Raw genomic sequence first — 22,212 nt, forward strand, 5'->3', positions numbered from 1 at the left:
AACAAGAAAAAAGATAGATGTAAATGGGAACGTAACCGAATATCTCTTATCTATGCCCACTTGCTTGAGGAAGCGTCCATATCGAGAAGATACTTCTCCTCCTCTCGTTACAGATCTATCTATCTTTATCGTCGATACATCCGCTTTCCTACGAACAAATTTCGATAGGTTGAAAAGAAATATTCATCGTCTTTAAGAGGAAAAGGAAATACGATAAATTGTGTTTGACTTTTACCGACGTATTCAAAATAGGAGTAGCAACGATCAAGAAAAAAAAAAAAAAAGAAAAAAAAAGAAAAGAAAAAAGAAAAAAGGAAAAGAAGAAAAAAAGAGGAAACGAAGTTGATTCGACGAGAGACATTGAAAAATTTGTCTAACGTTGCCATTCAAAAAATAAAAAGAAAGAGAAAGCTTACAAATCGCGACTCGTCGGCGCACCCTTCGCGCGTCATTTCTTTTTTCCGACGAAATTACGAGCGCTCGAATTTAATGAAAATTTAAACAGGTGCGTCCTCGAAGGACCTGTGCACGTCGTTCCTGGGTGAATAAGTGCGTGCGTGGTTTCTCTATACGTGAGCGTATAACGTTCCCGCTGACGTCACCCAAAGAGGGGAAAGAGCGAGGTCTCTTTCACCCTTACGCTTCTCTTCAAACCCCATGAAAAAGACACCGGATGATTTCACGAGGCGCCGCGACTCTCAGGACTTCCTATGACGTATACACTATTTTCGACCTTTCCTTTTCTTTCTTTTCCTTTTTTCGACGTACGAGCCACGCACGTGATAAATACTGTCGCGTGAAAGAACCTAAAGCGTTGCACAAAGGTCAAATACAAGAATATGTCGGCAATGAAAGACTTTCGACATTCTCTATATCTTTCCTCCTTCTACGTTCTTCTCTCTACGCGCGAACGATGATAATACGTATGTATACACATATTCAGTTTATTATCTGAAACATAAATGATGATTCACGTTCAACGATACTAGTCGTCGTATACGCTTCCTTCCTATCTTTTAACCATTTCAAAGATAATATCCTGGGAATTCGGTCGCCTCATTTCCTATCCTCCGAACGATAAAAGTCTCTCCCTCGATCCTTCTTCTCTCTCTCTCTCTCTCTCTCTCTCTCTCTCTCTCTCTCTCTCTCTGTCTCGTTTCTAAGATGATGATATAAGTGGCGTTTCACTGATCGAAATCTGATATCGAAGGACGAGCGGATGTACGGTATTTAATACGAATTAAAATTTATTATCGCCAAGAGAGAATGAGAAGAAGCTCCTATATATGATTATAGCGTACATACGAGAGAGCTAGCCATTTTATTGATCGACCGAACAAGCGCGGAAAAAAAATTGGCTCGAATTACGTAACGCGGTTGTCGATACCGCTACGGCCTTTCTCTCTCTCTCTTTCTCTCTCTCTCTCTCTCCCTCTCTCTGTCTCTCTCTTTCTCCCTCTCTCTTTATCTCTCTATCTATCTCTCTATCTTCCTTGATAAAGGAATAAATGAGAAAGCGAGAATTCGAAAGGCAAGACTCGTTGATTTTGATCCTCCATAACGATCCTCAATTTAAACAACGAGATAGCTTCATCAATTTCGACGTAGAGAACTTAACACCTGCCATAACTAACGAGAGAGATAGAGATACAGAGAGTGAGAAAAAGAGAGAGTATTAATTATTTAAGATTAATGAATTAAGTATTGGCGAAATAAGGACAAAACTGAGAAAGATATCAATCGTATTAGCGGTTAATAGCGTCGCGGCAAACAGGGACACAACTGTTATATCAATTTCGTAAGTGTGAAGTTTGACGAGGCATATAAAGGAGGTATTAAATGGGCTCGAAATCTTTCATCGTCGTAGCTGATCGAATAATTGAAAAGCGTAAAGGCTCGTGTGAATAGAAAAAAGATTCTACTCTCCACCGCCCAACCGTCATCATCGTCCTACCAGCATGATCTTCGATGTGGTAGTCCTCGTGCACGCGCGTTAGAGCGTAAGGTGTTCTTTCTCGTTACAGTCCCACGGGAAAAAGGTATCGTACGGCTGCTCTCTCTTTCTCTCCCTCCATTTATCTATCTATCTCCCTCCTCCGTGGTCGAACGTGCGAGGAGGCGGCCGCGAAGGAGGAACCTGGAAGGCCGGCTGCTACTACCAAAGACGCAACGAGGACGAACGAGGAGGAGGAGGAGGTGGAGGAGGAGGAGGAGAAGGAGGAGGAAAAGGAAGAGGAGGAGGAGGAGGAGGACGAGGACGTTTTCACCGTAGCATCTGCCAGTAGTTGCTTATGCTGCTCTCTGCTACACAGCTGCCAAATAACACGACCGACGAACCTTCTTTCTTCTTCTACTCTATCTACCTATCTCTCTCTCTCTCTCTCTCTCTGGTTGGCCAACTCACCCCTCTCTCGATCCTTCTTCATTATTTCCACGGCTCGGCCCTATCCTTTATACTCGAAGGCCCCGATTCCTCCCCTCCTTTGTGTTCGAATCGACAAGCTGCCAAGAGAGAGAGAGAGAGAGAGAGAGAGAGAGAGAGAGAGAGAGAGAGAGAAAGAGTAGGCTCGACATCGCGTATTTTCTTTTTAAACGATATGCACGTCTCTCTGTGCATAGCCCGAGAAAGAGAGAATGTTCTCTGTTCCTATCCAAGATCGTGTGAGTTTACATGTAAGAGAGTATAAATGTGTGAGTTACACGACGAGAGACGTTGGTTACACACGGTGGCGGTAAAAGGAAAGACTCTCTTTCTCTCTCTCTCTCTCACTCTCTCTCACCCAGTCAGCAGCGCTCGTGCCCCAGGATAACAAAAGAGAGACTTCGGAGGCCCGCTTTTATGAGATCGCTTCTCTCTCTTTCTCTCTCTCTCTTTTACTCTTTCGACTTCTTATTCCATGTCTGTAGGACCGTAGATATCATAGTGGTCGCTTTTTATTCCATGATTCAGCTACCTTCTCTCCTCCCTTTCACCCTCTCTCAATATCTCTCTCTCACTCTCTCTCTCTCTCTCTCTCTCTCCTGTCTTCTGCTTCTTCCTCCTTCCTTTTGAAAGGCGCCACCACTTCCATCGTTCCTCTTCGCGTATATCCGCCGTAGCCCAGCTTTATCCACTCAAACCCCGCCTGCTGCTGCTAGCCACGCTGTTATTGCACGCGAGCCAAGGAGAGTTATCCTTGCTAATCGGCCGTGCGTGTTATATACGCCCTCGGAATCAACCGTTTAATCGGATAACGCGCGTGCATCTCACCGAGGTAAACTCCCGGTTCCCGAGAGAGTGAGAGAGAGAGAGAGAGAGAGAGAGAGAGAGAGAGAGAGAGAGAGAACACCGTTAGAGTAAATACTTAAAATATTTTCAGATAATGGAAGCTATTTAAACGATCAATAAGAAACGATGGTGTAATTGAAAGTACGTGTTTCCGAGGCAATTAACGTTCTCATCGAGTTATATCCACTTCGATAAATGAATTGAATTGAATTGGATTATAATTACGTGAGGCAACTTTTTCGATTGGTTCCATCGAATATTTCGACCAAATATAAGTTATATAGATATATATAAGAAAATGAAATGCGCGAATTCGTATAGAAATCTTTTATACTTTTGGCGAATGCACGTGGGAAAGGAGTAGGATGGCGGACGAGCAGAACGGAGTGCCTTTAACGGAGTCGGCTCTCTTTCTCTTTTAGCGTGTAAATTCGAGAGAAGAAAAGAGAAGAGAGAAGAGATATAGATCGATAGTTACGGTGCTTTAGGCAGGAAGACGAGACGCGACGCGAGGAGAAAGAGAGAAGGGATCGGGAAGGGGGGAAGAGAATGGGATGGGAAAGAGAAGGGACGGAAAAGGTCGGAAAAGGACGGAAACGGTAAACGCGCATCGCGCAGCGTGCTTTCTCGTCTTCCGAGCGCCATTGTTACCCACCACCGCGAGAGGAGAGAGGACTGGCCGACAGCTGTGCACACAAACTCGAAAGCTTTGCCACGCGCGTTTCTATCTCTACACATCGCGATGCAAGTAAGAGAGAAGAGATCCCTCCCTAGTCAAGCTAGACGCGGCACGAAATCTAATCGAGAGTCGCTCGATTAATTAGTTGATCGAGTCAATTAGTCGACCGCTAATTCGATTCATTCTCGAACGAATGTAGAAGATACACGTACCGTATGTATCCTGCGTACTGTTACTATTCGTAGTTTTGAAAGATAAATGAGGTTCCAGGTACGAAACGACCTATCGATCTTCCCTGTCCTCTGGACTTCCCTTTCAATGAACATACTTGACGCGCGCGGTCAGTGCCGAGCGACACCCGTGGCCATTTATGTGCGACAAACGGATGATAAATGGACACCCTCGAAAGCCGTTTACAGACCTTTACGCGCACCAACGATTTGCAACGCCGTGCGCGTTCGTCAGACCGCTCTTGCGTCCTTCCTTCCGTCCGTCCGTCCGTCCGTCCGTCCGTCCGTCCGTCCGTCCATCCATCCGTCTGTCCGTCCGTTTCTTCGTCCGCCAACCTGTTGCTTAATCTCGAAAGCTTCGCGCCTGCTTACGCGCGCGATCGACCAGGTTCGATTATCAAGAAATTTTTCGCGGGAAAATTCATTATCAAAAATAAGAGAACCCAAATTTCATATACTTTGATGTAACAACGAAGTTCTCACGAAGAACGACTCATTCGTTTCAAAGTGGAAATCTTACTGGACGAGTATAATATACCGCTTCTCTACATCGCCGACCAACCGGACTATTTTTTCGACGGTGTGCGAGACCGTGCGAAGCGTGCGCGCGCGTTCGCACACGCCAATTCTCTCTCTCTCTCTCTCTCTCTCTCTCTCTCTCTCTCTACAGTAGTCAAGCGAGCGACCACCTGAATGCGAAGGAGAAAGAGAGAGAGAGAGAGAGAGAGAGAAGGGAACACACTGTGAACCTCCTTCAGCTTTTTTAAACGACGGCATCGTGCCCGTTGGACCAGAACGTGCTATATCAGAAGGCCGGATCGCCTTCTGAAAGAAAGAAAGAGAGAGAGAGAGAGAGAGAGAGAGAGAGAGAGAGAGAGAGAGAAAAAGAAAGAGAGAAAGAAAGAAAAGGAGAGAGAGAGACTACAGCAGGCTTTTCCAACGTCTCCTGCGAGAGGGATCTCCCAAGATTCTCGCCGATCGCACGGAGGCTGCATTACGTTACTCCGAGCATAAATTTTCAGCTCCGGATCAGAGTCCTTCCTTCCTTCCTTCCTTCCATCCCTCTCTCTCTCTCTCTCTCCTCTCCTTCTTACGCGTTCTCATTATGAGCTTCTTATAAAAGATACAAGCCATTTGCGCGTAAAAAGAAAGAAAAAAATGAATCGTAAGATTTTTTAACAAAGAGTGAAATAAAAAGAAACTCAAAAGAGAGAGAAAAAGATTAAACCAAGTCAGAGTTCCGACAAGCGAAACGTTTAACGCTCCAGAAAATTAGGAACCTCCTTGAGAAAAATAAAAGATTCGTAGAGATCTCAGCCACCTTCTTCCTTCCTTCTTTCCTTCCGTTTCTAGTTCTTGAGAGGATGTATGCTTAAATGGGACGATGGAAGTGACGGTAGGTATAGCGGAGAGGGATGAAGAGGGACAGACAGGCGGCGTAGGGCTGCTCGCATTCGTGTTGTTCGGGTCTCCACGATCGCGGTAGACATCTGCTCGGATTATTTCTTCCTTTTTCCCTAACATCCTTTGCGTTCCCTTCCGGTGCACACCCGTCGCCGCCGCCGTCGTCGTCGTCGTCGTCGTCGTCGTCTCTCTACCAAAGTGGATCTTCCTCTACCAGCCTAATTTCGAGGGACGAAGTGCACTCCTCTCACACTCTCCGTCTCTTCCTCTTTTCATTCGCTGACTTATTTCTAGCATCGATACGTGCCGCGTACGTGGCAACCTCTTCTTCTACTCGGCCAAGTTTTGCACGGCTCTTTTATACCTTCAAACGCGAATTCGCATCCATCGATGAACGATAGTTTGGTTGATTTGTCTTGGAAAATGAGGTCAACGCGTGCGAGCAAGATAAATGCGAAACATCGAATTTCTAATAAATCTCAAGAGAATGTATACTGCAGTATGAAATATGTACGGTGTTATAGCTCCCGGTAACGTAATTAGTTCTTTATTCGAAAAAGAGATCCCTATTGATCTTCGAAAATATATATATATATATATTTTATCTCTTTTCTTCGTTATCTCTTCGTTATCGATTAAACGGAGCTTTCTTTGGTCGTTCCGTTTCTTAAATACTAAATCCCATATGCGTTCCATTTGCACCATACGTCCGAATGGAATAACTCGCGAAATAAAGATCGACGATCGTGGATGAAGTACACGCTGAAATATCGTTGATCGATTTCGATCAAAACGCGGCATATGCGATATCGAGCGAGAAGGATACTCGTGTAAAGGTCAGACGGGGCCGTACTCGTAGTCGGCAACAAAAGTCACGCCATTTCCTCGATGACGTACGGGCGGCAGCATGAGAGACGGACGATGCGTCTGCGTGCACGCGCGACGAAAGAGAAAGAGAGGAAGAGAACGAGACTGCACACGCCTACGTAGACGAGCACGTTTGATAAAAAAGGACGGAAGGACGCCCACGCGTCTCACTTATTCGATGTGCGTGTGCGTCCAAGTCGAAAGAGATCCTAAACGCCCACTTGGGCCATCGTCGTTGACTCCCTTCGTCTAAAGAAACTGCGTCGTTCGCGCCGATGTAAACGACGTAACTTTGTGAAGGATATTAAATCTGAGGTAAGGGGATCGGGGCGAGGGCTCGCGATTAAAGGAAACTCCCTTTACGTCGTCGACTTTATTTACGTGATCTAGAATGAGGAAAAAAAGAAGAAAAAAAAAAAAAAAAGAAAGAAAAAAAAACAGAAGAAAGAAAGGAGAACAAAGACCAAAAAAAGGGTTCCTTTCGCATTGAAATTACGCGGAAAAATAATGTAGGTACTCGAAAGGCAATACTTTGGAGATTTATAGTTGCTTCGAGGTTTGTTCGTTCCTCTAGAAAGTGTCTTTCACCGCCAAGTGGACGTCGTAACCTCGGATATTGAATCCTCGAATGGCGACGAAGCCGACGGCGATTGGACGTTACTGTCGGTTCACGTGGAGCCCGCTAGCAAATTTGAACGATCGATCAGATCGCAAGGTAGACTACGCGTATCCGGCGCGTATCCGACGTCTATCCTACGTGCATAACGCTACTATACGCTGTAGATATATATATATATATATATATATATATATGTATGTATATTCGAATACACGTAGCCTCGATCCGCGACTCCTCCTCTCTTTGTTTTCCCTTCGGAAGGCCTAAAGAGAAGAGCTAAGAAGAGCGTTGAAAAAAATGCCGCGTCGTTGCTAACTTTTTTATAGGTATTTTTTAATCACCCCTATCCCTTAGCCCCTCCTCCTCCTCCTCTACCTTCTTTCCCCACCATCCATCCATCCAAGCTCAAACTTTAATCCTTAAGTTTTTTAATTCCGAAGTTCGTGCATGACCTCGGCAGAGTAAGTACGCGGGAGAGCGAGAGAGAGGGAGAGAGAGAATGGGAAACGTTCACGGAAGTCGACTCGTTCGTGACATCAAACGAGATATATACCTCGAAAGATACATCGAAGGGAACGAAAATCACAGCTCCTTACCTTATAAGAGAGCGATCGTCGCAAATTCAGCCGCGGTAACATTTATTTATAGTGTCCGATGAGTAACACGTGTACCGTCTTTTCAATAGCGCGAAAACGTGCCTACGTCTACGTTTTCCTCTAACGCAAAGTAAGTGCGTTCCCAGGGAGCTCGTAAAAAAAGAAAAGAAAAAAAAAAGAAAAAAAAAAAGAAAAAAAAAATTGAAATACTTTGGCTGACGCCGACTCGCTGATAAGAACACAATGAATTTTGTCGTGCTATCGCAAAACGACTTGGAGCGTTAACTTCACGTGCGTCTTCTCAGAAGTCGGACGTTTTTTAATTGATAAGAAAAATGTTCAATATAGATATTTACGCTTTGGATCAGATCTAACTTTGCAAACAAAATATCATTTTATTTATCTCGCTCGCTAGTTTGTTTTTCTTTTTTCTCTTTTTCCCCTCCCCTTAAAGATATTCGATAATCGAGAGAGTTCCTCTCGATTGTCGTCGTGGTGCATTTGTCGCAAGAAGAACGCCTCACCTCCTTCCTCCTTGGCCATTCTTCGTTCTGGTGATTCCGTAACGGGCCTTTGCCGGTCGTAAAGCACGCCAAATGCGTCGATAATTCCGTTGCCGTGCGAAAGAGAGGACGAGTATACCTGGTCCGCTTGGACATAGCCCTTCCTTCTCCCTCTCTCCTTCCTTCTTTCCTTCTTTTCTTCCTTCCTTTCTTTCTTTCTATCTATCTTTCTTTCTTTCTTTCTTTCTTTCTTCCTTTCTTCCTTCCTTCCTTCCTTCCTTCCTTCTACCTGACTACTTTCTCCCTGTCTTTCAAGACGCGCCAATGGCGGCACGTGAATGAAACCTTCAACGCTTTCGCTGCTGTTAACGAACGTGCTTGTTACGCTCCTTACTTTCCTATAGACTTTTATCCGCTTAAATATTATACGAACGATAAAGATCGATCGAGTTTATCACGTATTAACCGAAAAAGCGCGATTATTTTCGCGAGACTCTGGAATAGACGTCTACACACTTTTCAAAGTAAACACACCAAAAACGAAAGAGAGGCAAACTCTTTCTCGATGAGAAATGGCCGAAAGTTAGCTGCTTCTGAACGACGTCGAACGATCGTAAATTTTGGATAAAACCTTTTTAATGAGAACCGTAAGAAGAAAAGGAAAATATAAGCGCGAACGCGGTAATAATTTAGTCCGCGAACACGTGAATGGCCGCAGCAGCGTACGTGCGCACTTTCACGCAGCCGAACCGGTTGAGAACCACTGGAGGAGCGCTCTGTTGCGTCGCAGCTCGCCGGCCTGGCTCCGGAGTCTACGTCACAGAAACGCGCGCGCACGCACATACGACGACATATGCAGCAGCAGACGTATATACGTACACTAATACCTTCTTAAACCCTCTCCCCCGAGTCCGCACACGACGCTCTACGAACGTCTACGAGCGTCTACGAGTCTTTTAGAGGTATGTGTAAGTGCCTACGTACTATGAAGCGCGCAAGCGCGCGTTTGTGTGTGCGCGCGCGACACGCTGCTACGACGTGCAGCGTCGGCGTCGTCGCGATAGGAGGAAGAGCAGACGGAAAGCAACGTCGTCGTATCGTTTCGTTTCGTTTGCGTTCTGCTTTGCTCGTGAGATTATATACATACACGCCCTTGAGCGGAATTATATTCCGAATCGGAGAAAGACGAGTAGGAATGGAGGGGGCGGCGGGGGATGTCTAAGGGAAGACATTCCTTCTCCTACGTTTTTTTCACTTGGTTAGATACGTGTCTGCGTGCGTGCGCGCGCGTGTGTGTGTGTACGTTTGTATGTATCTATACATATATATATATATATATATGTATATATACAAACATGCGCGCGCGCGCATGCGCGTATACATCATGCAAAAACTACCATCTAATTCCGTACAATGTTTTTATTACTCGCCCTCGAGTATCGTTTTCTTTTTTCTTGCCGCGCAAAGTATGTATGAGCATAGGTGGCTAGTTTTTTTCGTTGGTAAAGAATAAAGCGCGAAGAGTAGAATATAAAATTAAAAAGAGAAGTTCGCGCGAGAAATACAAACGTCAGCTGACTCACCCTCTGCGTAAAGATGCGTGTTAAACTATTACTACGCACGTGGGAATGATACCTCGAGCATTATGTCGATCATTGATGAGAACGAGATTGAATATTAAGAATGGAATTTTACAGCATCCGCGAGCAATTTTCGCGGCGTCAGTATTATGTAACTCTATGAGAAGAAAGAAAAAGAAAAACAGAGAGAGAGAGAGAGAGAGAGAGAGAGAGAGAGAGAGAGATTTTGAGACGTAAAAAAAAAAAAAAACACGACGTACACGATCGCCGAGAAACATACGCTGCTGATGTTCGCTAATGATAATCTCGAATTATCGTGCGAGAAGGAAGGAGATGATTCGAGATATCGCCCGCCACTTTCGAATCGGACGGATTCGAGGAACGCCGATCGGTCCCGAGGCTCTCTCTCTCTCTCTCTCTCTCTTTGCGTGTTCACGCGCGCGCGAGCTCACGCTCCGCGTTACGTAATCCCGATAAAGCAAAATCGTTTGACGCGAGTGCGACGCGAAATTCCGTCTTGCTTTTTTTAGCGAACAAACAGCCGATGAAACGACGCAAGCATACGCGCATACGCGACAAATTCTTTTAACGAACGAATTTGGAGAAAGAAAATAAATGAATCGAAGGATTACGGTAAATGGTTTCTCACGCAACGAGTCGACCTCTCTTTCTCTCTATCTCTCTCTCTCCTCCCTTTCTCTCTCACCGTTCGAAAATACGATCCCGTTTTATTATCGCACGAGCGAACGAATACCTCGACGTTCATCGACGATTTTGCACTCCACACGACGGACGACGACGACGACACAACACGACGTTTCGTACGCTTATGTGGTGTTTGCGCGCATACACACAGACACACAACACATCGACCTACCAACTACCTTCTTCTCCCTCCCCCCGCTCTCTCTCTCTTGGCCTCCCTTCCTCTCTCTCTCTCTCTCTCTCTCTCTCTCTCTCTCTCTCTCTCTCTCTCTCTCTCTCTCTCTCTCTCTCTCTCTCTTTCTCGTGACGTTTCGACGAGCTTACTACGCGTTACACGAACGGTAAAGGAGCCCGTTCGCGATCGATAATACCGGGTGACCACTTCGAGCACGTGTCAGCTCGCGAACCGGTCGAAAGAAGCAAAGAGAGTCTTCTGCTGTTTGCTATTTCGTTCTCTATCTGGTTCGTGATATCGAGTTAGTACGAGACTAGTACGATGCTATCGTTTTCAAGAAAAAATAGAGAAAGAGATAATGCGAGAGCCCCGTTCAACCATTCGATTACTCGCGAATCGATTCCATTGAAAGACAGATTTTCAACAAATATTTTCCCCGGCCGTAAAAGATCCATCGATTCGAAAGGCATCCTATATAAGTAGTACTTTGCGAGCGAGGTCTTGTCGAAAAGTACAGCAACGCGGTATTCTTCCACCGATCGTTGTATTCGCAGCTTTCAGCTCGCAGCTACTACCCTTCCTCTCCCTTTCCGTTCACCCCTTTTCTACCCTTAACGAAAAAGCCGATAGGTGAGCGAGCGACGTTCGTTTTATTGCACCGCCTCTATTTGGAGCCGTTCGTGTATAACCGTCGAATAAACTCGATAAACTCGAGTTGAAACCAACCGACTGGTAGCATCGGAGTCGCGTACAAGGGATATCTAGGCCGTATTATGGATCTACGTGCGGATGGTTCGCATTTGAAACTTCGTCCCAATCGACTACTTCATCCGCGAAAAATACGATTTATTTGTTCTTTCCCGAACGTTCTCCCAAACGTTAATTTTCTTTTTGATCTATCTCGATAGACACAGATATATGTCGTTATGCGTCTGTGGCGTTTGCTTTGCGCCCGTGCACTTGGAAGAAAATTATTGCTGCCTTGACCATGAGCGATCCTCGAGATTCGAATGAAATGCATGCTTGAAAAATCTTTCGATTCGATGAATCGATGCTTTTGACAATGGCGCGTCGAGAAAGTGCGGAAACGCGATACGAATTGATATTTACTTTTTATATATTGTACTTTATTGTGTGGTATGTATAAATCTATACTCACCCGCCAGAATCATGTCGCGTTCTCGTCTTAACAGGCAATCCAAAAATATATCGAACGTATATATATCATAAGTATATAAAATTGTACGTTATGCGTACGCAATAACTAACGTCTATATACACCGGCACACTATGTGATATCAAGAGAAGGATAAATGTCTCTCTCTTCTTCTTCTTCTTTTTTCCTTTCTTCTTTGCACTTTCGAGTTTCTAGGACCACCCTCCTTTTCTCTCTCTCTCTCTCTCTCTCTCTCTCTCTCTCTCTTTCTCTTTCTCCCTCTTCGTTTGGTCCCAAAAACGGTGTAAAACTTTAATCACAGCTGCTACCTTATCCTCGATCCCTCGTACATTGAACTTTCATCGACTTCTCCTTCTTTCCATTTTCTTCTCGAAGATCTTCGTAAGACGATCACCGCGTGATCTCGAACGCTCCTCCTCGAAATTCCTAGATCGTGATACACGAGATGAATAGACGCGCGAAAAAACGATAAAAAAGAAAATATCCTTCCTTATTTTACTATCTCCAAGAACGACGAGGGATCCGACGACTTACTACGTGAGACGAACGATTTCGCTTTCTCGTCTCACGCGCTTTTTCCAATGCAATAAAGATATACTTTGTATACAAACTGTTGTTCGCCACTCGAGGAAAAGAGGATGCAAAGAATAATTACCATTGGATAGCGCAAACTATAGGGAACGATATAGCTGAAGATAACTAATCTACTAATTAAGCGAAACGCTCGCAAACCGATCGATTTAATCCCGCATAGTTGCTACTTTCCGGGACGACTTATCTACGATTTCCACGAACTTATTACGAGCCTCAAATTGAAAAAATATATATATATATATATATATATATATTATCTAGGACGTATACGAAGAACGAATACGTACACTTTCGAATACTTTCGAATACCGGGGAAAATTTATTTGTCGAGCAAATCTTTGAGCAACCACGAGGATTAACATTTAAACGACGCGACAACGAAAGAGAAAAGACAAGAAAATTCATACGAGTCTTTTCGCGATGCTCACCCTCTAGGCAACGAGCCCCTTCTCTCTATCTCCAAATCCAACCGAGCGAGGGAGAAGGTTTGTAAAAGGAAGGAAAGAAGGAAGGAAGGAAGGAAGGAAAGAGAGAGAAAGAGAGAGAGAGAGAGAGAGGACTACGCGCTTTTGTACGAGGATACTCAAAAGTTACGCGGGTCTTAAAAGCGACGCTAGAGGGTTCGATCGTTCGAGGGATAGGTACATATATGCCAATGTGAGAAGGAGAAAAGAGAGAGTCGAAAGAAGAAAAACAGAATAAACGCGATGCTTGAAGCTTTACGAGCGTTTACCACGCCGTGAAAGCACCTCGAGAGTCCGAGAGCGGAGAATCATTGAATTTAAAAGGAAGGCGGACGAGAAAATCCACAAGCTTGTCGTAGATTAGCCGATTGGGAGAAAGAGAGAGAGAGAGAGAGAGAGAGAGAAAAGTCGATCCCGATTTGTTCGACATCCCGGGTCTCGTTCGTTTTCGCTTGGATTCGAAGATCTAAGACGATAAAAGTTATCGCGAAAGGGACAGCGATCGGTAATACTCGAGGGCAATATCCTCTCGTCGGCAATATCGTCGTTTCTATTCGAGTGGGTCTCTCTCTCTCTCTCTCTCTCTCTCTCTCCTGTAGATTCGCGAGCGCGCGCGCGCGCGCGTGCCTACTAGGCGAGACCCGATGCTTAGGATAGAAAAAGGAAAAATAGAGACACGTTATCCTTTTTCTAGCAGGTCGGTCGTTATCCACCCGTAACCGTGCTCTATTCGGTCGTGTATCAGTCAGGAGCTAGGAGATTACTAGCTTCCGCTTCGTTCGCTGGAATCTGGCGATTCGCCAAGCACCGTTCGCTCGTGTCACGAGTCTATTTTCAAATTCGACCAACTATCGCATCACCGTGTCCTGTTCGATAACCGGCGGCTTTTAACGTCATCGGATAACTAGGGGTTGCGCGATTTCACCCTCGATCCCGTTCCTATCGCGAATACAACCCGACCGAACTCCCACCCTCAACCATCCTCTCTCTTTTAACGTACTTTCGATCGAACGTCATTTTTCTTCATTTTCTTTTCGTCTCTACCCACTCTCTTTGACAAATTTATTATAGTGAAATATTCCTAACGATTATCCACACCCTGGTGTCCTCGACAAGGATCTTACGCAGAAATGAGAAAAGACGCGAACACCGCGCATCGTTCGATTATTCCGCGTAGACCGTGGCCAAACGTAAGCTTCGAACGATTCTCGATATCGATCTCTTGCAATGCTCAACGAACGAAAGCGCGATCGATCCTGTCTTCCCCGAGTATTCCGTTCGTTCGTTCAATTACCGCCGTGTAAAATGCATCGGGAACGCGATAAGTTCTTCGTGAATCTCAGTCCAACTATTTCTCATATCTCGAAATAATCTAGAAAAATCTTCTTCTTCCTCTTGTTTTCCCGTTCCTCTGCTCATTATTATCGATTCTGAACTCGTTCAAAAATCCTTTTCTATTTAGGTAAAAGAAGAAATAAATCGAATAAATATGAATCGCTTATTATCGCGTTAAAATAAAATATACCCGATGGGACGAAAAATAGGCGATATAAATCCTACGTAATCGGCGGAGGACGAATGGATCGAATGAAAAAGGTATAAAGTAAAGAAGAGAAAAGGAGGAAAAGGAAGAGAGAAGGGGGTAAAACACGCTAGCTAGCTAGCTAGCTAGACGACTTTTCCGAGCTTCATCGAGCACGGATCGTTCGTGGACCGACGACGTCGCGACGCTCGTTGGGAGAGGGGAGGCCGCCACGACGACGACGACGACGACGACGACGACGACGACGACGACGTCGATCGACGAAAGCGTTTGCCAAGTAAAACCAAAGCTTTTCCCTCTTTTTTTTTCTTTTTCCTTTTTTTTTTTTTTTTTTTTTTCGTTTCTTTTTGTCTTCGTTTGAACAAGTCGCGACGGCAATTTTATCGATCGTTTGAAAATAAAGTAAGATCAATTTTTCGATCGGTCCTAAAAAAACTTATTTAAAAAAAAACGTGCCGAAAAATTTGATAACACGACGAAAGTACCTGAAAAAATGTTCTCTTCGTACGTGAAGGGGGTCGCCCTAGGGAAGTCACACGTGCGTGCTTATAACAAAGAGAAGACATCGAGAGCTAGGATCCAGCTATATCGATTATCGAAATTGTCTACGGGTGTTCACCACGAACGAAAGAATAAGGGAACCCATTTGGTCGACGAACTAGAGTGACAGCTGCACGTGTCGTCACTCCACGTACCATTCTTCTCGTTCCATGGTATTCGAACTTTCCGTGTCAACGACAAGAAAATTCGATTCTTTTTCTAAAAATACGATATGTTGGACGATTTTATCGATCGATATTATACGCGCGCGCCAGTGTGTGTACATACAGACACAGACACACACACACACACACATATATATATATATATATATATATATATATATATAGCGATAGTGTAAAAAAGAAAAGCCATACAAGTCTCGATGCGAATTTTCTCTATCGAAGTTACGTGCCGTTCCCAATTGACCACGTGATCGTATCGTCTGCTACGTCCGCCATGACAATAAGAAGTTTACGCGCTTCTTTGCGCGCCACACTTCTCTTATTCGCAAAAAGATTCGTGCGATAATGTTCCTATTTTATACCAAGTTTCACGTTTTGCGCTAAAACTTCTTCCTTATTTCTCGCTATCCAACGAACTGGAACTGGAAAGGATGGATATTCTTTTCGACCTTTCCGTAACGGCACTCAGTTACTCTCTTTCTCTCTCTCTCTATCTCTCCCCCATCTTTTTCTTAGGAGAGCGAAAACCGAGAGAGAAAGAGAGAGAGAGAGAGAGGGAGAGAGAGAGAGAGAGAGAGAGAGAGAGAGAGAGAAGCGAAGCAAAAAGAGCGTGACGCAGAACGGTTCGTCGTTCTTAGGAAGCACGAAGAAGTCGCCCTCGTCGTTCGACGATCATCGTCCATTATCGTACTTTTACGTACCCGGCGAAAACGATGGAGAAAGAGAGAGAGAAAAAGAGAAAGAGAGGACAACGACGACGACGACGCAAGAGGAAAAAGAGAGAAAGTCCAAGAGAAGTAGACTATCGCGTAGCGTCGTCCTCGTCGTCGCGCCACGAAACGCTCCGTTGTTTATACCCTCCTCGCAATAATAATGTCGGAGGATAAGAGGAGGAGGAGGCGAAGCACGAAGTGCACCGACGACACCGCCAACGCCGCCACCACCACCACCGCTGTCGCGACAAATGAGAACGAGACACCGCTTGGCGATGCATGTACGCGCGTATGCACCGGACCACGGCCGCCGCCACCACCACCACCACCACCACCACCGACGACGACGACGACGGCGACGACACGACGGCGATGACGATACACACGCGCACAAACGCGCACGCACCGCACTCGCACGTTCAAAATCAGAGAAAGAGACTTAAGAAGATCGGACACTAAAAGAGAGCACGTACGTACTCCCCGGCTATCGCTCGACTACTGTCAGGTGTGCGTCGTCCTCCTCTCGACGAAGCGTGCACACCACGACGTTGTTTCCCCCACTCCTCTTCCTCCGCCATCCCCACTTTCTTCCTCGACGCGCACGCTATCTGCTTGCCCCACCACCATCACCACTCTTACTACTCTACTAGCACTACTGCTACATGCCGCCGCTATTGCGTCTCCGTCTCGCCTGTGTTCTTACTTCTCTACGCGCGTACACATACGCACGCGCGCGCGCACACACACACACACACACACACACCACCGAATGAGATCGTTTTTCTTTTTCTCACTCTCTCTCTCTCTCTCTTTGTGCATCCCCCTCTCTTACCCGCTGCTTCGCTTCGCACAATTCTGCTTCGCTCTGATCCGCTCTGCTCCGCGCCGCTCCGCGCCGCTCCGCTCCGCTCTGTTCTGTACTGCTCTGTACTCTTCCCCGCTGTTCGCGAAGCACGGACTATCGCTGCGTAGTTGGAAGTACACAGTTTACATAAGATGGGAGCGCCGTGAGGAGAAGGTATGCTCGTCGCAACGCGTACGTATTTGTATATACATATATACATATGTATATCGTCTGTTCTCTCTCTCTCTCTCTCTCTCTCTCTCTCTCTCTCTCTCTCTCTCGCGGGCAGCATCGTCGACGTTAACCTAAGAGTATGTACGTGCACGAGTGCAAGACGCACTAGTAGCGACGTGTAAAGGACGGTTGAGTCAACCACCACCGACACCCCCGGTCCTTTCACTGCACGACCACGATGAGATCTCTTATTTTCGCGAGGGTAGATTGATCCTCTCGATATTTCCATTCTTTTTTCTTCTCGTTCTTCGAACTTCGTGCAACTTCCTCGTTGGAACGGAATGTAAGAGAACGCAAAGCAGATATTCCTTTCAAATGTCTCCCGATTGTGGATATAACGAGCGGCACTCGTATTCGAATTTGGCGCCAATTATAGAAAGTCCATTTTCAAATTCTGATCGTTGATCGTGATAGCCGATGGCGAAAGTGGGACGCTTGATTTTGATATGCGATAAGGAGAGTAAGCGAAACTATCGAGGTACTGCTACTAACGATCGGCAAGGTGCATTCCGTTATAAAAACGACGATCTGAAATAACGAGAAGAGGCATGCTCGTCTCGCCGCCAGTAGTACTTTCATTTGTTCGAGGCGACGCGCACGATCGCCAAGAAGACTTTTTCTTTGTCATACGACACACAACACCGGAGTCTCCGAGTTTATAGAAATAAATGAATGCTAGGATGACAATGATCAAAATTAATTAAATAAATAATAAAAGTTCTTCGAGAAAGAAGTTACGTAAGATTCTTCAGTTACGAATGGGTAGGATCGTCATCGTTCACTGTCCCCGATGTCGGACCATATTTTTATATGTATCACTTGAGAAAAAGAAGATCCTTCCCGTAAGCGCTTTTAATTCGATTACGCATCTTCTAATAAAACTTCCTTCGTCTATTATCCAAATCATTCGTGAAATCTTTTATATACCTTTTTATAATACTTTTCCTAGAATTAGAAAAAGTTCGAGCAGAGATTCGTGAACGTAAACTGGCGCAACTCCCACGAGTTCGCGACGACGGACGAAATTGTTTTAGTTTTTGCATATACTAATTTTGAATCTACGCCAATACTACTCAAGAGGAGAAGAAAAATTCTTCGTATAATTTCAAATAAGCATACTCATTGATCAAATGCATTAGAACTTTGATCTTTGACATTGTCCTTCGATGCATCTACATGCATCGGTTCTATCGTACATTAGTAATGTAAACAAGAGTAATGTGTGTGTGTGTGTGTGTGTGTGTGTGTGTGTGCGCGCGCGCGCGCGCGCGCGTGTGTTATATCAAATGTTGCATTTCGCTTACCGTGCTGATGCGGCGCAGAAAATGCCGAATGCCTTCGCGGTGACATATTTGGATGATTTCCTTGACTGCCCGGTGGTTGCATAGACGATAACGCACCCAACGGCGTGTAAGATTTGCATGGTTGCTCTGTCTTTTGCTGATAAAGAAACGTTCATCCTTAGGCAACATTTGTCTCCATGCATTATCATAGAAATTCATCGTCCAACGGCAGAAAATAAATATCAATAATCACCTGGTCGTGAAGTTCAGTAGCTACCGCCGTAGCTGCAGTTTGTGTGTGACTGGTCGAACTTATTCTGTATTGCATACCAGCGATACTGCAGAAACCTTCGTGATGCGTCGACCGTGTTTGGTTAACGTAAACACCTAAAGCATGGTGACACTTGTAATACCAAAGAAATAAAATAATAAGATTTAAGTATGGTCAACGAATGTAAATATTACCTGTTATAGTTACATCAGTATCTTGATTAACGATTACAACTTTTTTGGATGGCTTTAAAACATCATCCGGATCTGAGCCTTGCCTTCCTTTCTTTTTCTCTGCATCCGAATCATGTTGCCTGCGTCTCTTGATAATTTCCACTTCCGATTCGCTCGAAGAATCACTACTAGATCCACAACGATTCTTTTCATCCGAATACGATGCAGCCAAAATTGCCGACGCATTAAGACTGGCCATCCTTTTACACACAACCATATCCTTCAAATCCATAACCTCTTCGTTTCTCTTTCTTCTCTTGATTACTTTCTTTTTAGAACGTTCAATGTTTTTCTCACGCTCATAGTCCTCGTCCGAAGAGGGAGAAGACGATGAACTCTCCAACATGTCCCAATGTTTCCCCCTTAATCCTGGAACATTTCTCAATTTTCTTTTTGGAGTTGGAAGTTCTTCCGACTTCTTCTCACTCGACTTTTTTTCTTTTTCTTTACGCACTTGACTTTCCTCCTTTTCCTCTTTATTCTTTTTCTGCTTCTCTTTTTCCGGCTTAGGCTTACAGAAGCCTCCAAGATACACTCCCCCGGTTTCATTTTCATAGAGGCAATGTACCTTGGCCAAAGCATTCAATGATGCCACTCTATGTCGCTTTGGTCCGTTCCAGAATCCAAAAAGTCTTATCCTCCTAGCACGTTCATCGGATGGTGAATTGGATCTCTCCTTCTTCTTGGTATACCTTTGCTTACTTTTTTTATTTATATCCTCGTCATAATCCTCGTCCGATTCGGATGCCGAGGTCACACCACTGGTACTACCCCCATTAACAGTCTCGACTTTTAAATCTATTTGAATAACGCTTTCGTTATTAACTTCTTCTTTTTTTGTACCAGCCATCGCATTTTTTATACCATCCTCGCATTCTTTAGATTGTTTAACGGATTCTCCCATGGAGGATTCCATGGGAGAAGAAGATCTTTGATTGTTGCTCTCGTTTTGTGTCTTTCCTTTCGATATCTTTTTTGGAACCTTTTTACCAATTTTTGTGTTACCTTTCATAGGTTTCTTTTCGTCTGGCGATTTGGGTCTTGGGTCTCTTTCGTCTTTATTCTTTTCCAATTCTCTCTCCTCTAAAACTTCATTTTTTATTTCAGGTGTGGGTGCTCTGTCATTTACCGCATTGCTATGAGAAATTTTTTTAGTTTCGTTCAATGTTTTCTCTATGGCTTTCAACTCAATTTTCTTCTTCAAAATCATTTTCTCAGCCATCGTTTTCAACTTATCTTCCGCCTTAATCACTCCACAAATCTTTGAATTTTTCTGCGGCAACTTGGCCTTCATATGTTTACTTAATTTTGGCTTCTTCTCTTGCGTACCTTTACCCTTCGACGCGCATGTATTTTTTTTCTTAGCTTTCTTAGCTTCCTCTTCCTCCTCGTTAATCGTTTCTTCTACCTTTAAAGATTTGACTAGTTTTATCTTTTTATCTACGAACTTGTTGACTACCGTAAAGTGAGGCTTTTTCGCTAAAACCGTTTTTCGTGGAATACTTTTCTTTTGAGATGATTTGGTCTTGGAGTTCTTCTTTGTTCTTGTCGGAGAGTTTCTTCGACTGGCAGCAGTATCTTTGTCTGACATTTTTTTACGATCACATTTCTTGTCCTTCGTCAGAACGTTCTTCGATGTTTCTTTCGTATCCATTTTAGACAGCTTTATATCCTTCTTCTTTTCCTCTTTCCCTCGCTTCTTCAAACTCAAACTTAGGACATCCGTCTTGTCTTCAAGCGCATCCTTATCCTCTACGGTATTTAAAGATTTCACTTGATCTTCCGCACTTTCCTCATCCATTTTCCCACATTTTTTTCTATCATCCGATTTTTCAATTTTCTTTTTATTATCCGCAGACTGTTTTTCGACTTTAGTTCTCTCTTCTAACTTTTGTCCCTTTTTTTTATCTTGATTGTCACACTGTGACTCTTCCGTATCTTCTTTTTCCTCTCCCCTATCCAATTTCTCCTCTTCGATTATTTTATCAGTTTTCTTTTCATTATCCTTATTACACTTTTTATCCATTTTCTCTGACTTGTCCTTCTTCTTATCTTCAACTTTCTTCTTTTCTTCATACTTCTTTTTCTCTTCCATTTTATCTGATTTTTTCTTCTCGCCGTCTGACTTTCTTTTCAGATCTTCGGATTTATCCTGTTTCTTAGATTTCTTCTCCTTCCTTACTTCTGATATGGTCTTTTCCAAGAGAGTGCGACGTTTTTTAGCTACTGTTGGCATTTTAGTTGCCTTTCGGGCAACAATAGCCTTCTTCTGTGGCTTCATCATGTGCGTTCTCTTCACATCTTCAATTTGATAAAAATACGCTTGAAGTTCTTGAATGTCCTTAGTCAATTTTTACAACTACCTAACTGCCATTGTAGATAATAATAGTGATAGTCCAAATAAATACTGGATCTATCTGTAAAAGAAAGAAAAAGGAGAAATAAAAATAAGGAATGCAAACTCAAAGTACACTTACAACAGATGGAAATGTACAAAGGTATGAACAGAAAAACATATATATATATATATATATATATATATATATATATAAATATATATATATATATATATATATATAAATATATATATGTGTATAAAAAAGAAATATATATATATATGTAACAAAAAATCACGATCATATAATTAGAGGGTGACTCGTTTAACGATGACTATTAGATGGAATAAGAAATGTTTGGAAGAAAAACGATAAGAACGATCATAGATATAATTAATATTCAATAACGAAACGACACATCATAGTCCATCGGAGCCGATAAATTTCCCCATTAAAATCACACTTTCTCGTACTCAAAAGGAGCGCGAAAAGTTTTATAAGACCAAGTGTCGGGGTGAATGTTTCGATTACGAAGAGAGAGAGAGAGAGAGACAGAGAAAGAGAGAAAAAAAGAAAGTGATCCAGACCGTGAACTGCGCGTACTCTCATCGACTTGTTGACAAATCGATCCCTTTAAATCTCCACTGCTCCCGTCATTCAGCACGCGTTATACGCGTTCGAACGGCGGAAGAGGTATCACAGTCACGTCCGCCACCGAAAAGCGAAATCGACGTTAGACGTTTTCGTGTCAAAATTAATACTTGAGATTTACGAGGTAAAAGAGATAGAGAGAGATAGAGAGAGATAGAGAGAGAGAGAGAGATATATATAGAGAGAGAGAGAGAGAGAGAGAGAGAGAGAGCCAGAGAAACAGAGAGACAGAGAGAGAGAGAGAGAAAGAGAAAATCCGCGAAAGGTATCGGAATAGTTGGCGGCTGAAAATGGGCCACCCTTTAGAAAAGCGTCCGTAGATGGCCACAAGTGGCAGACGTGAACCCAACCTGCTGCTGATCGATGAGCTTCTCGCGCAGGAAATTTCCTTTTGAAATCTTACTGATCGTTCATACACATTAAATGATACGTGCACTCGACATTATTTTTTGTAAGAGAACAAAATCTAGAAAGAAGGATGAATGAAAAGGAAGGAAGAGAGGAAGGAAGGAAGGAAA

At 43.9% G+C, this 22,212-nt stretch overlaps 1 protein-coding gene across 5 annotated transcripts in view; it reads right to left on the minus strand.

Annotated features, from left to right (window-relative positions):
• The window catches only part of LOC118445102 (uncharacterized), a 61,306-nt gene that overhangs the window by 38,706 nt on the left and 388 nt on the right, over nucleotides 1-22,212 (minus strand). For all 5 annotated transcript variants that reach the window (XM_085655632.1, XM_085655634.1, XM_085655633.1 and 2 more), the window contains exons 2-4: nucleotides 18,669-21,124; nucleotides 18,457-18,590; nucleotides 18,225-18,360 (exon numbers count right to left, since the gene is read on the minus strand). In XM_085655632.1, coding sequence (XP_085511758.1) covers nucleotides 18,225-18,360; nucleotides 18,457-18,590; nucleotides 18,669-20,991 — 2,593 coding nt within the window. In that variant the 5' untranslated portion in view covers nucleotides 20,992-21,124. The remainder of the gene's footprint in view (nucleotides 1-18,224; nucleotides 18,361-18,456; nucleotides 18,591-18,668; nucleotides 21,125-22,212) is intronic.

This window comes from Vespa mandarinia, chromosome 3 (assembly GCF_050613455.1).
Source record: "Vespa mandarinia isolate Hongniang chromosome 3, ASM5061345v1, whole genome shotgun sequence".
NCBI classification, from domain to species: Eukaryota; Metazoa; Arthropoda; class Insecta; order Hymenoptera; family Vespidae; genus Vespa; species Vespa mandarinia.